This window comes from Pyrus communis, chromosome 13 (genome assembly GCF_041283825.1).
Source record: "Pyrus communis isolate YQ-2024b chromosome 13, ASM4128382v1, whole genome shotgun sequence".
NCBI classification, from domain to species: domain Eukaryota; kingdom Viridiplantae; phylum Streptophyta; class Magnoliopsida; order Rosales; family Rosaceae; genus Pyrus; species Pyrus communis.
Genome location: NC_142577.1, coordinates 29,469,964 through 29,485,265, shown reverse-complemented (window position 1 = coordinate 29,485,265; position 15,302 = coordinate 29,469,964). Strand labels below are relative to the sequence as shown.

The following is a 15,302-nucleotide window of genomic DNA, read 5'->3' as shown; positions in this document are numbered from 1 at the left end:
GTAAATAGATACACGTATTAATTATTTATTTAAAATTTTATTTTTGTGGAAAATCGATCGCTCGTGTATCTATATTAAATTAGTGTGTATTGGATAATGCTGATGAAACTAAATTTATAAACAACATTTGCAAACTAAATGACGTATCATCAATAGAAAATGAGCGTATTTATCAATCATCAACTTTCACATTATTTAGCTTAACAAATTTTGTCTACAAATTTAGTCTTCATAACATTACTAATTTGTATGAGTTATTTTTCACCAAAAACAAATTTCATTAGATATGTTTCATATAGTGATCACTTGTGGCAAAGTTCAGGACATGCAATACAATCAAATTCGACTCACAAAACCCTAATTAACTAGCCCTTGGTTTAGCGGTACTTTTTCCCGAACTTCAATTATGGGCATCTTGAAATCATCATTAATGCCAAAAGTATTTTCCTTGTTTGCTATACGTACGTTTTTTGTTTTTCCAGGTGGGTGTTGCTGCTGCTGGAAATTAACTAGCTTCCTCAATTATATTAGGGTTCTCCTTGTTCTCAGTTAAGCAACCTGTAATTAACCAGTATTTAATAAGTTTTGGAATTTGTATGTTCTTGCTCGTGGCTTCCACTTCAGTCTTCATTCGTACTTGTTTGTTCAAAAATTAAAAAAAAAAAAAACATAATTATAAATAATCAAGTTTTATGAGTACCAAATAAGTAACAATATAATCGCCGTCCAAGTCGACACAACCACGCCGGTGGGGTCTCCAAATTCAACTCCCAAGAACCTCCCCAATAACTTACAATATAATAAACGAAAGTTCCTTTCATTTGTTTATATATTCAAGGAAGGAAACAAGATGCATGTTAAAGCAAGTTTACCCCTAAAAAAATAAGTCAGCATCAATTTAGATCTGGTTTGGTACTAAGGTGATTCTGAAAAAAGCTGTTATCAAAAAAAGCTGGGAGCTGTTTTTGTGTTTGGTAAACACTCAGCTTCAGCTTTTTTTCACAGTTTTGGATGAAAAAAAGCCAAAAACAAGAAGCTGCAAAACCTAGCTTTGAAAAACCGGCTTTTTTCACATCTGTTTTACATAAAAGTTTACCAAACACTCTAATACTGCTTTTTTTTTTTTCAAAAGCACTTTTACAAAAAAGTTTACCAAACACTCTGCTGCTTTATTTCACAGCTGCTTATTCTCACAGCACAGCAGAATCAGCTTTTTTTCAAAGCACAGCAATACCAAACCAGCCCTTAATCCATTCAGTAAATAGTGATATACCTCAATAAATAATAATAGGCTAAATGCATTCACATCCCTCAAAAATGCACTAGCACAAAGTCTACAAAATGCGCTGGCACAAACGATCTCCACCCCTACAAAATATACTGGCACCCAACCCATTTAAAATTTTTTTTATTTTTTACAAAATAATACATAAAAAATAGTTTTAATTTCGGATATAAGTTTTAACCAATCTTGTCACGCCACGTGTCATTATCCGAACGTAGATTTCAGCTAAGATTTTCAACCAATCCCGACACGCCACGTGTCACTATCTGTTTGCAATAATTTAGCCAAGATTTCGATAAGATTTTCAACCAATCTTGTCATATCACGTGTCATTATCCAAACGTACTATTTTGTGGATAGATTTTCGATAAGATTTTCAACCAATCCCGACAAGCCACATGTCACTATCTGTTTACAATGATTTAGCCAAGATTTCGATAAGATTTTCAACCAATTACGTAGTGCCACGTGGCATTGTCCAGAATCTCGTCCTTTCTTTTTTTGTCCATATAAACCCTACATCCCTACATTCATCCTCACACCAAACTCAATCCTTCTTTTTAGCTTAGATTCCTTCTACATCATTTTCAAATCTTGAGTTCTTACAATGTCTTCTTCAAGGAGAGTGTACATAAACAGTTTGAGGAGCAACTGAACAGATTGTTACAGCAAATCTTTGTAACATTGTCAAGTTGCTCTTGGCATCCATCTCTTTATGTAGCTTCAAAGATTGAGTTACTCTAAAATACAATGCTAAATTAATCAAACTATCCTCATAAGATGTGTATTAAGGCTCATTTGAAATTAATTTTAAAATAATTGAAAACGTTTTGGTAAAAAAATATTTTTAAAATCAATCATTAGTAAAAATACAATTAAATCTTAAAAAAGTATTTGAGTTCTTTCAGTTATTTTTACAGTTATTTTAAAAGCGTTTTCAAACAAGTCTTTAACTGATAACTATGATATGAGATCTTCCAACTTTAACTGTAAGTGCGTCGGAAAAGAAAATGAGATGGCGGCTGCTGACATGCATAAAAAACGGTTACGCAAAATGTATAAAATCAATGGATTAGATTTGGTTGCCGTCCCCATCACAATATTACACTACTAGAAATTTGGCTATAAGCCACCCTTTTCATTTAGTGGCTATTGTCAAGTGTTGCCACTCACGTTGGTGGCAAACCTCTATGCCCACCAAGAACCCACTAAACTAGAGAGTGTGGCCTATGTAGAGGACTCTATTGTAACAATGACTACCAATATTTCATTGGTGCCTTTCCTGCAGTGCCACCCTTATTCACATCGATGGCAAAATTGCAAAATAATATTAAAAAAAAGGGATGCCCTGTGTCTGTGTGGGCACCCAGATTTGAATAGGAATATTTCCTTTTTTTTTTTTTTTTTTTTCTTGGGTGAGGAAACAAATTGTAAGATCTTTGATATAAGAATATACTACAAATTTGCATAACTGATCTTTAATACAATTTTGAACAAATGTTGGGACTCAAACTTTGAAAAGTGTTTGCACACTCTATTTCCAAAGAGTTTAATCATGTCATGCGAATCTCTCTTTGGCGATCAAACCATTGTCTCTCCAGGTGGGATGTTTGAGCTAGGTTTCTTCAAACCAGGTCAGCTTTCAAACTACTATATAGGTATATGGTACTCCAAGCAAGTAGTATCTGAGAGCAAGTAGTATCTAAGAGGACTGTTGTTTGGGCAACAAATAGGGAAATACCAGTCAAAGGCAGCAGCAGCAAGAGCAGATGATGATGATGATGCTGCGATGGGAGTTCAAACTAAACAACAAAAAATTAGAGAGAATTGAAGCAAAGAAATACCCAAAAAATTACATTCACATATCCCAAAACAATATAAAAAAATTAAAAAAAATTAAAAAAAAAAAGGAACAGAAATCTGGAAGAAGATGAAAAAATCGTTGCAAAACTCTGCTGCACTGAATAAAATCAAAGGCAAGTCCTGATCGCCAAATTTCGAGCACAAAGAGCTGATCGCTAGAAAGAAATACAAAAACACATTGTTACTGAAGTTTTACTTGCAGCTTATTAGCATAGGACCATGCAGATGGCTCTAGATTTTTACACAAATCTGGAGGGCACCAAGACTACCAACCATATGCTTAAAGGAACTTTAATTTGTTTGCATAACTACCTGCTAACCAAATCTTGAGCATATTGATAAACCAGAAATTTAAACACGTAAGCGGCCAGATTGCAAGCACGAGACTAATTCCATACCTCAAACCGAAGGCGACGTGCTGTCTAGCAGTCCAAACCTTGATCCTTGATAAATTGAACTTCCTTCTTTGATCTAGCAATCCAAAAATAGATAAATTAGGCAACATGTCATATCAATATAACACACCTATACGTACACACACATACCAAAACAGCCTACATTCAGATTTGCATCATATCCTTGTTTCTAACTCTCTGGGGAATTTTCACAAACACCCAATAGGCAAGATTTGCTTCAATATAAAAGAAATCTGATTTAGTCAGTGATCTCAATTGCATGTATATCTGAACGACCATGCTTGTTAGTCAGTCATGTTATAGGATGTATTTAACACTTACCAAGCAATTCTAAAACAACATCCTACATACATATTATGTTGTCAAACTATGAATCAAGACAAAACTTTCCTACTTTGGTAATGTAATCTCCTAGTCTAGTTACGATTTGGTTCCTGTATTTTGACTTGAAAACAATTTTGGTCCTTTAGAAGTTGCCAATGGCTCCCGAATTGTAACTGGAAAAAAACTCAACACAGTTATGAAAAATTAAAACTCGAGGCACCAAAGCGTGAGAAAAAAGAAACCAAAATAGTTAAATCTACCTTTTTATATCATACATACCATTAAAAATTTGTTTAGAGATAAAAATGGTAGTCATAGTAGAGAATCCAACTTGACCAAAGAAAGTGGATTTCCTCACTTTCAAGTGCTAATATATTTACCGTGCTTGAGACTACAAAAGCTTTATAAAAGCAGTTGCTTCTTTTTTAATTTGTCCATCAAAAATATTGCAACTGCAGATCCTGGGAATTTTAAAAAAAATTCCAAGCAAGAGATAAAATGTGATAGTTGTGGTTAAGGAGAAAATCACCCTGTTCACCTTAATTTTTTTAGAAGAACCCTCTTCACCTTAGTTTCACCCACAACCTTCCAAGGCTTCCATTCTTCTCGGCCCAGGTTGGAAACAACCTTGATTCACCTTCCTTGTCCCCAATCTTCGACATGCATACAGAAAATGGAATTAAAATTTGAAATCTAGAATCGATCCAAAAAAAATCACTTACACTAGGGAACACCCATGAGGAGAGGATCATTTTTACCTCTTGGTTGAGGTTCAATTCAGGCAGACTTCGCCGGAAATTGGCCGGAATACCTATGGTCACCGTTTCTTAGATTTGAAATTGAGAAAATTCGGCTACAAATTTGGAGAAATAAACTTGAGGGTTGGAAAGAGGAAGGGAAGAGGATTCTGAAGGTATAGTTTGACACTCGTTGGTGACCGGAGGACGGAGCCATTGCTGCATGAAAGAGAAGAGTATACGGGAGGGAGGAGAGAGAGAATGAAATGGGAAGCGAGCGGAGGGAATGAAGGGGAGGAGTTGGACTTTTGTGAAGGGGAGAGAGGTTTAATGGTTTTTTTTTATTTGTTTTATTGGTGTTCAATAAATTGTATTGGTGCCCAGTTAATCACAAATGCACAAAAAAGTATTTTTAAGAAATAAAGTTAGTTAACAGACACCAATATTGGTGGCTGATTTTTTTAGGCCACTGATATCAGTGGCATCTCACTGTAAAGCCACCAAATAATAGTAAGAGTAGCAACTTTATATCTATGGCCACCAATTGCAAAGGGTGGGCAAAAAATGGTGTGTCATGAGCATAATTCTAGTAATGTTACTTCCAAAACAAGAAACTTCTTCGAGGGTTCAATCTCCTGGCTCCTCCTATCCGCCAAATCATCTTCAAGTTCAAGGAATCCAACCCCAAAAAAGCCACGCGCAATTTGTCACATGTCACTCCTACGCGGTCTCTCTCTCTCTCTCTCTCACATTGGTAGCATCCATATATATGTACCTTGTACGTGCCTTGTTGGTAAACAAAAACATACATCAAACTTTGGAAAAGCTGCAAGCTTTGTAACCATGTCTACAGCAATGCTAATCTCTGCTCACCACCCAGCTCTGCCACCGCCGCGGCATCTCAATTCCGGCAGTAACCGAAAGACGGGGTTGTTGGAAATACGGCTTAGGCGTTGTCCTATGACGATTTCTGCGTCGTCGCGTGGTCATGATAACTACGACGCCAGACTTGTGGACGAGGACATGATTGTGCTTCGAATGCGAATTCACGACGCGGAGATGCAGGACGATGATCACCAACCGCCGTCGAACTGGATGCAGTGGGAGAAGCAATATTATGCACACTACAACTCGGACATCTGCGAAGGCGTGGGGTTGCTGCAATCTCAGTTGATGAACACTAGGCCTAGCGTGGCGTTGGGAATGCTTGCTCTTGTTACACTCAGCGTGCCCGTATCCGCGGCTGCTTTGATGTTCCCGTTGCTGGACATTTTCAAGGGGATCTTAGCCAAAGGGAATATTCACTTTTAGTTCATGCATGCATGGCGTCATTGGCTTCTGTAAATAGATACACGTATTAATTATTTATTTAAAATTTTATATTTTTGGAAAATCGATCGCTCGTGTATCTATATGAAATTAGTTTGTATTGGATAATACTAATGAAACTAAATTACTAAATGATGTGTCATCAATAGAAAATGAACGTGTTTATCTATCATCAACTTCCATATTATTTAGTTTAACAAATTTTGTTTACAAATTTAATCTTCATAGCATTACTAATTTCTATTAGTTATTTTTCACCAAAAACAAAATTTCATTAGATATGTTTCATATAGTGATAACTTGTAGTTCAGGACATGCAATACAATCAAATTTCGACTCACAAAACCCCAATTAACTAGCCCTTGTTTTAGCGGTACTTTTTCCCGAACTTCGAACGAGTTCCTGATTCATCAAATAGCATTTTATGGGAATCTTGAAATCATCATTAATGCCAAAACTCAAAAGTATTTTCCTTGTTTGCTATACGTACGTTTTTTGTTTTTCCAGGTGGGTGTTGCTGCTGCTGGAAATTAATCAGCTTCCTCAATTATATTAGGGTTCTCCTCGTTTCAGTTAAGCAACCTGTAATTAACCAGTAAATAATAAGTTTTGGAATTTGTATGTTCTTGCTGGTGGCTTCCACTTCAGTCTTCATTCGTATTTGTTTGTCCAAAAATTAAAAAAAACAAACAAACATAATTATAAATAATCAAGTTTTATGAGTACCAAATAAGTAACAATATAATCGCCGTCCAAGTCGACACAACCGCGCCGGTGGGGTCTCCAAATTCAACTCCCAAGAACCTCCCCAATAATTTACAATATAATAAACGAAAGTTCCTTTTATTTGTTTGTATGTTCAAGGAAGGAAACAAGATGCATATTGGAGCAAGTTCATCCTTAAAAAATATGTTAGCATTCAATCCATTTAATTCATTCAGTAAATGGTAATAGAATCCAATGAACAGTAATAAACCAAATGCATCTCCACTCCTAAAAAATGCACAGACACAAAGTCTAAAAAATGTTCTGGCACAAACGATATCCACTCCTACAAAATGTGCTGGCATCCTGCCCATATAAAAAAATTTAAATTTTTTATAAATTAATAAATCAATAAAATAGTTTTAATTTCGGATAACAATCTTGTCACGTCACGTGTCATTATCCGAACGTACTATTTTGTGAATAGATTTCCACTAAGATTTTCAACCAATCCTAACGTGCCACGTGTCACTATCTGTTTACAATAATTTAGCCAAGATTTCGATAAGATTTTCAACCAATCTTGTCACGCCACGTGTCATTAGCCAAACATACTATTTTGTAGATAGATTTTCAACCAATCTCGACGCGCCACGTGTCACGATCTGTTTACAATAATTTAGCCAAAATTTCGATAAGATTTTTAACCAATCACATAGTGTCACGTGACATTGTCCAGAACCTCATCATTTCTTTTTTTGTCCATATAAACCCTACATCCCTACATCCATCCTCACACCAAACTTAATCCTTCTTTTTGAATCATTCTTCATCGTTTTTAAATCTTGAGTTCTTACAATGTTTTCTTCAAGAAGAGTGTATAAACAGTTTGAGGAGCAACATAAAGGATTGTTGGCACAATAGGAATAATTGGTCAATCTCGAGGAAGGTGAAGGTGGAGATGAGGTTTTCGCAATAGGGAAGGATGAGGATGATGACCATAGAAGGCAGAGGGCCTCACATTCTCGCCGTGTCATGGAAGTTGCGGGTCAAATAGCCAAACCCAGACGTGCCGTAAACTTCGATAAAAAAAGGGAAAGACGAGGTAAAGATCTCTTAGAAGATTATTTTATTCCCAACAACATATTCCATGATCAAGTTTTTAGAAGTCGTTTTAGAATGCAACGAAGTTTGTTCGACAAAATCATGAGTGTTGTTTGTAACCATGATCCATACTTTGTGCAAAACGATGATGCTTTTCATGTTCTAAGTCTTCTTCCTGAGCAAAAAATTACGCCTGTCTTGCAAATGCTTGCATATGGAGCATCTGCAGATCAAGTGGATGAGATCACGAGGATGGGAGAAACAACTGTTCTGGAGTCCCTGATGCAGTTTTGCTCTGCAATTGAAGCCCTCTACACCAATGAGTACTTCCGGAAACCCACACCAAGGGACATGCGAAGGCTTCTGAGGAAGGGTGAGATGCAAGGCTTCCCTGCCATGATTGGAAGCATCGACTGCATGCACTAGACTTGAAAAAATTGTCCAAGTGTGTGGCAATGAGCTTATGGTGACAAAAAATGAGCCAAAAATATCATTTTGGAAGCGAGTAGTGTGAACCCATCATTCACACAACGTAACATCTTTGATGAACTTCCACGTAGTCATTTTTTTCTCTAAAAAATTATATGAAAGCTTTGGTAAAAAATGTTGAAAATATTGAAATGTGGTGTACGGTGCAAGATGAGGTTTAGGTATTTATAGAAAAATAACATAAAATTTTTCTGTATTTTTTAACAAGTTTTAATTAATTTTTTATACATTTTAATTTAGGTAATTAATCTGGAGCGTTGGATTTGAACAAGATTCAAATTTAATAGCCTATGCATTGACACATGGCCAACTGTCATAATTTTGACCGTTGTTCCTTTTTTTTTTTAATTTCAAGGGGGAAAACATGGACCATTGATCTCTAGATCGGATGGTCCAGATCAAGCCACGTCACTAGCCGTTGGATGTCAAATTCAAAAAAATTTTGACCGTTGAAAATCCAACGGTCCAGAAAACTAGCCGTTGGAAATCCAACAGCCCAAGACAAGCCACGTGGCCTCCCATTAGTTTGGTTTAGTGCGCTTGCTCAAGCAGGCTCGCCTCTGATTTCCTTTCAGCAATGTGCACCTTGCGCAAAAAAAAAAAAAAAATTAAATGGCCAGCAACGTCACGTTGGCGTCAGCATGAAGTCAGATGGGTCGTCCCATGGGTCTGTCGATTCTAGGCCGACCTGTGGCCTGGCTTGGGCTGGGATGGAGCAAAAACAAGGGAAGCCAATCCATTTTTTGGGCCAAGTGCCAGCCTATGAGGCTAGGGTGAAACTGCTCTTAGGCAAATGTAACTTCCAGTTCCCGACTCCCTGTGCCAACTTTTTTCTCTTTTTTTTTTATACATGATATAGTATAGGAAATTGTCTAAAATGATAAGAAATCAAATTGTAGTTCTTCTACGAATTAAGAAGAATATCCAGACATATCAATTAAATGTTGTTGATATAGTGTGAATATTGACAATATAAAAATTAAATTTCAATGATGTATTAAAAACTAATTAATCCACTTTAGCGTTTAGAATTTGAAAATTGATTATTTATGACGATTTTTCTAAACTTTAATGCTAGCGTCTTCAATTTTGTATATAATGGAATAGACAAACTCATTTTGATGAACTACATATGCAAAAAGTAACCCCAATGGTATAAATAATTGAGTTTGTCAATTTCGACTACTCTCTCAAAGTAGGCAATGTTGCCTACAATACCATAAGTAAGCAAATCTCGCATCATATTTCTTTTTTATAAAAAAATATTCTATGTGAATATAATTTTACTTACTTGATTTGTCTAATATATTGAAGTGGCAAATTTTTTTCACAAGTCAATTGAATAAGATTGAAGATTAAATTCGTGCTGTCCATCCGATTCCATCCCACGGTCTCAATCTGTACATGATGTGACAGGAGTTAAACTTCGAATCTCAGACGTAAATAACGCGTCGAAAAACTGCAGTTGTCCCTTAAAATATGAAAACACGGTTAAGCCTCCATCGCACTTTTCCCGGTTTCTTAGCTACTCAGAGTGCCTCGTGAGTTGTAAATCTCACATGCCCCACCTCCTTTTCTCTTTAATCTACAAAATTAGAATCTTCTCTCCAATTATTCATCCGTTATTATTATTTTATTAGCAGCATAATTAGGCCTATATATATATATATATATATATATATAAAAGTGCCTCCACCACAAAATCGCATATCAAATTTCAAGTACACAAATCTTCCCATTTCTCAAACACCATAGAAAACAATGGTAGCAACTTCACTGCTTTCCTCTTCTTCTTCTTACTCCAACGTCTTTTCGTTCCACCCGATTTCCGGCACAACCCGAAACCCAAACCGGAACGTTTCTTCAACTAGGGTTTTTGCATCGAGTAGAAAAGGAGCTGATCATGCAGACAAGTACTACCAAAACTACAGCAGCAGGCTGGTGGACGAGAACATGATTGTTCTCCGGAAGAGAGTTCACGAGATGAAGATGGTGGAGAGGAACTACGAGCCTCCGTCGGATTGGATGGACTGGGAGAATCGATATTACACCACCTACGATTCGTTTATATGCCAAGTCATGGGCCTCTTGCAGTCCCAGTTGATGAATACCAGGCCGAGTTTTGCTTTGGCATTCTTGGCTTTGATCGTTTTGAGCGTGCCTACTTCAACGCTTACGGTTTTCTTCCATTTTTTGGAGCTCGCAAAGGGGGTTGATCTTCACTAGCGGCTATAGATAATATTAAGCAGAAATTAGGTTTTCATCCTTCATTTTGTTACTTCATTCATTAAAATTCTATTCCATTTCAATTTTTGATGAAGGACTTTGGGTATTAATAATATCATTAATTATTTCAATAAGAAAATATTTTTTTATTTCTAAATATATTCATTTAATGTTTAAAATGTTACAATTAGTATATTTATATTTATGATTAAAATTTTTATCATATATTTTTAATTTTAGTTTGTACCCATTTTTAATTTGTAATTCTTTTTTAACTTGTACCAATTTTCTTTTAAGTTTTAATTTGTACCATATGTTAATATCTTTTTGTGCTCACATTTTTTAAAGTTTATTTGTATTTGCACCCATATATATATATTTTTTATTTGTACTTTTTATTTTGTTAAATGTACTCATGCTAATTATGTGTACCCATTCATATAAAACTTTTTAATCTTAAACAGTGCGTTTGTTGCACTGGACTATCTTGGACTGGACTAGTTTCAGGAACTAAGCTGAACTGCCTTAGACTAGACTAAACTAGACTAATTTAGTAAAACGTTTGGTGCAATGTAGGACTAAGAGTAAAATAATGATTAAAAAAAAATGATATGTAGCAAAATATTCTTATCCAATGAAAGTGAACCCCAACATTGAAAGTTTCTCCACAATTAACCAAATTCCAAAAAAATCAAAACTAAACGAAATCCTTCATCTTGTTATCCTGGAAAAAGCAGAACAACCGAAATCACTCAATTTGATCAACCACTCCAAATTGCTCAAAAGCTCTAATATCCCAGAAAAATCAAATCCTTCAATTTGGTATTTCAAAGACAACTCGCAAATCCGACCCTCGTTTCACAAATCAAACGCAACCCAATTCACAAAATCATTTTCTTGATATATGAGAGTACATCTCCATCATAAGTCCTCTATTTATTTTCTGCTCAAGTAGTTACTTGAAGATTTGTAGCTGAATAGCTCTTCAATTAACAATAACAACTTCCTTCTCGACCTTCCATCAAATATTTTGAAACCCTCAGTAGTTGTAATCCTTCGAGAGACAACGCAAAGTACCTAACCCAGAACCCTTTATCCTGTTCACAATTTAGAAACACAATTAGGAATTCCACTCAGAAGGAAAATAGAATCCCAGAAAAAAAAAGATTCAAGAATACAAAAAACTCAAATCCTAGAAAAATCGATTCGAAAACCGAGAAAAGGGGAAAATACCTACAAATCGAGTCTTGCAGACTTGGACTTTTAGATTCGTTTGAATTGTTTTTGTCAAACCCAGTCTTGCAGACTTTGAGATCTTTTGGACATACGAGAGGGAGGTGGGGAGAAAGACAGTGCAAGGGCAAGTTCTTAGGTGTGGGGTGAGGCAAAGTGAAGGGAAGCGGGGAAACAGAACTAGCAATCCCCTCCTTTTTGGGGGCTCTCGCTAAGCCCAGCTAACGAAGGATTTAGTTGGCACGAGTTCGACTTAATCCCGGCTTGCACCAAACATAGAATTATAATCCTACGCAAGTAGTCCAATCCCGTGAAACTTAAGGTGGCCAAACAAACACGCCCAAAATGTACTCATTCTTAAATATACCAATTTGTTATATGTAAAATGTACCCTTTTTTTTATATAAAATCTATTCAATTTTTTTCTAATCAATTTTTAAATTTATATGTGTACATTCTTTTTTCTTTGATTTTAAAATGTATCAATGTTAAGTTTAATCGAAGAAATTTACTAATGTTATTAAGCCTAATATTGTTTTTTTTTTTTTTTTGTGATTTTGAAGAATGTACGCATGTTTTGATACAATAAATTTTTTGGTTAATTTTAATGAATGTACCCATGTTTATACACACACACAATAGTATATTTATGTTTTAATATTTTTAATCCCACAAATTATGGTTTTTTATTTAAAATCTCATTTATATAAACAACTAAAATTTCTAATTTTTAATTTAAAAAATATAGTAACGTACATAGAAATAAATTATCACATTAATTTCAGGAATCTCAATCAAAAATTAAAAATCAACAATGTTTCAATCAAAGAATATTCATAATTAAGAACCGCATCCAAAGTCTCCCTAATATTAATTTTTTTGTACAAATTAATACATAGATATGCAGGTCTCCAAATTAATTAATGATATAAGTTCATTTTCCAAGTTCTTTCATCCACTCTTCAAGGAAGGCCCGATTCTTCTAATTTCTTTTTCCTCAATAACCATATTAAGATGCATGTTACCTTGTATATAACCCATATTATGTATCAAATTAATATACAAAAAAGTGATTTCTGCACATTAAATTTCTAATATTAACGCATAATAGGCATATACAAAAATATGCACAAAAATCAGTCTACTACCTTTTGGATCATCCACCCATTATGATTTTGGCATATCGCTTTATATCAGTTTGAAACGGCGCGTTACAGTTCTCATCTTGGACGCTTGAAGTGAGGGCAGCTGGGGATTTGACTGTTAATCATTAACAAGCAGACTCGGCCGTTGTTATGGGACATGGATTAAAGTTATTATAACTTTTAAAGTGCGTCTTTATTTGTAGTTATTAGATCAAATTTCAAAAGTCTAGATGATTGAATTTGATAGATTAAGACCACTAGATCCGGAGAGGATCCATGTCCGTTGTTATCATGGTCCACTCAATATTTTAATTTTTATAGCTTTGGTCGGCACTCAAATATTATTATTTTTTAACAAAAATGTACATTTTTGCAAATGATTGAGGAATTACCGTGGATGCGTACCAAATCAACGGCCAATACAATTCCATAACTTGACTTATTTTATATTGATAGGTTCCTCCCCATGAGTGTGTTTCGAACAATTGCACCGATCTTGATATATTATTGAATAAAATAACTAGAACTAAGAAGTCCTTTTATTTAAGAGAAGTCGGACCGACACTGATAAAAAAAAAAAAAATTAACCAATGCTGAATGTTTATTGAAATTTATCAATATATAATTATTTGAAAAAAGTATTGGTGTGCTCTGACAAGAAAGCAATATATCACGTATTATTATACAATAAAAAAAAAGTTATTTTTTTAAATATCTCATCAATTATATAATAATATGTATTGCAACACTTTCAGTATATTAATAACTCTCTTATATAAGTTGTCAATATCTTCTTTTAATTTTAATGAGAAGCACAAAAAGAGTCCCACTGAAAAACGGCCTCAAGGTGGATGAGCAACAAGCAATACCATGATTGCTAGAAGAGAAATGCTAAAGACTGACTCTTATAACAGAACTTTCCATGAACTCTTGACAGTAGCTTTTAGACTATGTTAATTATTAGAGGGAAGAAAAGCAACTATAATGAATATAGGCCAACTTCCAAGTTCCAAAGGATTATTCTTATGTTGGTTTACCGAACAATAATGAGAATGAAAGAAAAGGAATGGACTCCCTTCATAGTTTTTTCTGCATTTATTTGTATGTAATCTGTAATAAAACTAATAAAATTCGTAATGAAATAATCCAGTCTCAGATATTTGATTAATTAGGGAGGTGTTCATACTATTTCATGTCCCTATTTTTTTCGTTCTATAGTTATTTGATTCCTTAATTCTTCCATTAACGATAATCGCGAGACTGGTTGATTAAATAAAAAAATTTAATCAAATATTTAAACACTACTCTTCAATCTTCATTAATCTGATAATTTCGTATTTTTATTATAAATTGAAGCCTAGAAATCAGGTCATAGGAAGACATAATAGATTTAACTGGCTACACCAGTTCATTAAAAACAACTCACAACGGAAAAACACATGAGTCATATATATATATGTTCGATCTTTTCTTAATTTGCCATACAATACATCGACCTATGCTCCAGCTGGAAAAGTGAGTCCAGTAAGTGGCTTCAAGCTAGGCGGTTGCAGCTTCTGTACCATTCTCAAAGATCGTTCTTCAAAGAAAGCTCCTCATCCTGTCGTATATCCAGAAAAATTAGGTTCTTCCCAGAGGCATCTCATATCTCTTAACTTCTGCTTTAAGTGCTACTGCAAAGTAGATTAGAGTCGAGAAAATCAATTTATAAATCGAGTAATTAGTCAATCCTTTACCAAGAATATCAGTATGAAGTTGTAGAATGAATAATTAGGTAAGGAGCTCCCTTCAGTCCAAGACGCGACAGCAATAACCAACCTCTCAGCTCCTGCTTCGTTGGATCAGAAACACACCACTTCTTTTAGCATTTGTACGATGAGTTCTTGAACCAACGAGTCAGCAGCTGAGTGTCAGCCCTTAAACTGCCCCGGACTGGACTGAAGAAGAGCTCCTTTCATATATATACATAAGCCCACCACACATGTAAGATCATATATAAAACCCTAGGGATTGAATTCATGAAGCAAATACACCACATAATATAGGGTTTGCATGCACGCAAACAATTACAAGTTGTTTTGATCAGATAGAAAAGGCATGCTTGCTCACTAAAACTACACATGAATATTTCTATATATGCATATACATAATTCAGGGAAAGGAGAGAACTAATAGCTGAGAAAATGGAAAGGTATGGGAAAGAAGATGAAAACGAGGGTATATATAAACATAATAAGGTGAAAACGCCGACATGTAGATCTATGAAGCAGTACTGGAAAGAGATTTAGGGCAGAGGGAAAGGGCACCGCATTCATATCATGTTTGAAAATTTTCAAGGCCCTTTCAACTCAAACAAGACAACTCTCTCCTAATTTCGTACCATCTCTGCTGCCCTAGCTAGCTAATTTTATATCTCATGGGACAGCTGGATCGATCACCACAAAAT

The 15,302-nt window shown here is 35.0% G+C and overlaps 2 protein-coding genes and 3 long non-coding RNA genes across 7 annotated transcripts; 2 read left to right on the top strand and 3 right to left on the bottom strand.

Moving 5' to 3' along the window:
• Positions 1-939: 939 nt before the first annotated feature.
• On the bottom strand, positions 940-4,912 carry LOC148692068 (uncharacterized). 2 transcript variants are annotated; one of them, XR_015954636.1, is made up of 4 exons: positions 4,647-4,912; positions 4,427-4,541; positions 3,547-3,619; positions 940-3,087 (listed from the first exon to the last, which is right to left on the bottom strand). It is a non-coding gene; the product is annotated as an uncharacterized LOC148692068 (long non-coding RNA). The 2 variants fall into 2 exon arrangements; XR_015954635.1 differs by lacking the exon at positions 940-3,087 and having other exon boundaries at positions 3,185-3,619; positions 4,647-4,907.
• Positions 4,913-5,403: 491 nt separating this feature from the next.
• Positions 5,404-6,121, top strand: LOC137736379 (uncharacterized). The gene has a single exon (XM_068475657.2). The coding sequence runs from the start codon at positions 5,469-5,471 to the stop codon at positions 5,934-5,936; it is 468 nt and encodes a 155-aa protein (XP_068331758.2). The 5' UTR covers positions 5,404-5,468; the 3' UTR covers positions 5,937-6,121.
• A 3,566-nt stretch (positions 6,122-9,687) lies between these two features.
• Positions 9,688-10,600, top strand: LOC137736438 (uncharacterized). Its single transcript, XM_068475705.2, has one exon. The coding sequence runs from the start codon at positions 10,014-10,016 to the stop codon at positions 10,476-10,478; it is 465 nt and encodes a 154-aa protein (XP_068331806.2). The 5' UTR covers positions 9,688-10,013; the 3' UTR covers positions 10,479-10,600.
• Positions 10,601-11,092: 492 nt separating this feature from the next.
• Positions 11,093-12,035, bottom strand: LOC148692067 (uncharacterized). Of its 2 annotated transcripts, none has more exons than XR_015954585.1 (2): positions 11,712-12,035; positions 11,093-11,575 (listed from the first exon to the last, which is right to left on the bottom strand). It is a non-coding gene; the product is annotated as an uncharacterized LOC148692067 (long non-coding RNA). The 2 variants fall into 2 exon arrangements; XR_015954586.1 differs by having other exon boundaries at positions 11,716-12,035.
• A 2,135-nt stretch (positions 12,036-14,170) lies between these two features.
• On the bottom strand, positions 14,171-15,101 carry LOC137737851 (uncharacterized). Its single transcript, XR_015954754.1, has 2 exons — positions 14,675-15,101; positions 14,171-14,529 (listed from the first exon to the last, which is right to left on the bottom strand). It is a non-coding gene; the product is annotated as an uncharacterized LOC137737851 (long non-coding RNA).
• Between the last annotated feature and the right edge of the window lie 201 nt (positions 15,102-15,302).

What these genes read in the sequence shown, in the direction of transcription:
- LOC137736379 (XM_068475657.2), top strand. Translation starts at nt 5,469, where the DNA reads ATGTCTACAGCAATGCTAATCTCTGCTCACCACCCAGCTCTGCCACCG.
- LOC137736438 (XM_068475705.2), top strand. Translation starts at nt 10,014, where the DNA reads ATGGTAGCAACTTCACTGCTTTCCTCTTCTTCTTCTTACTCCAACGTC.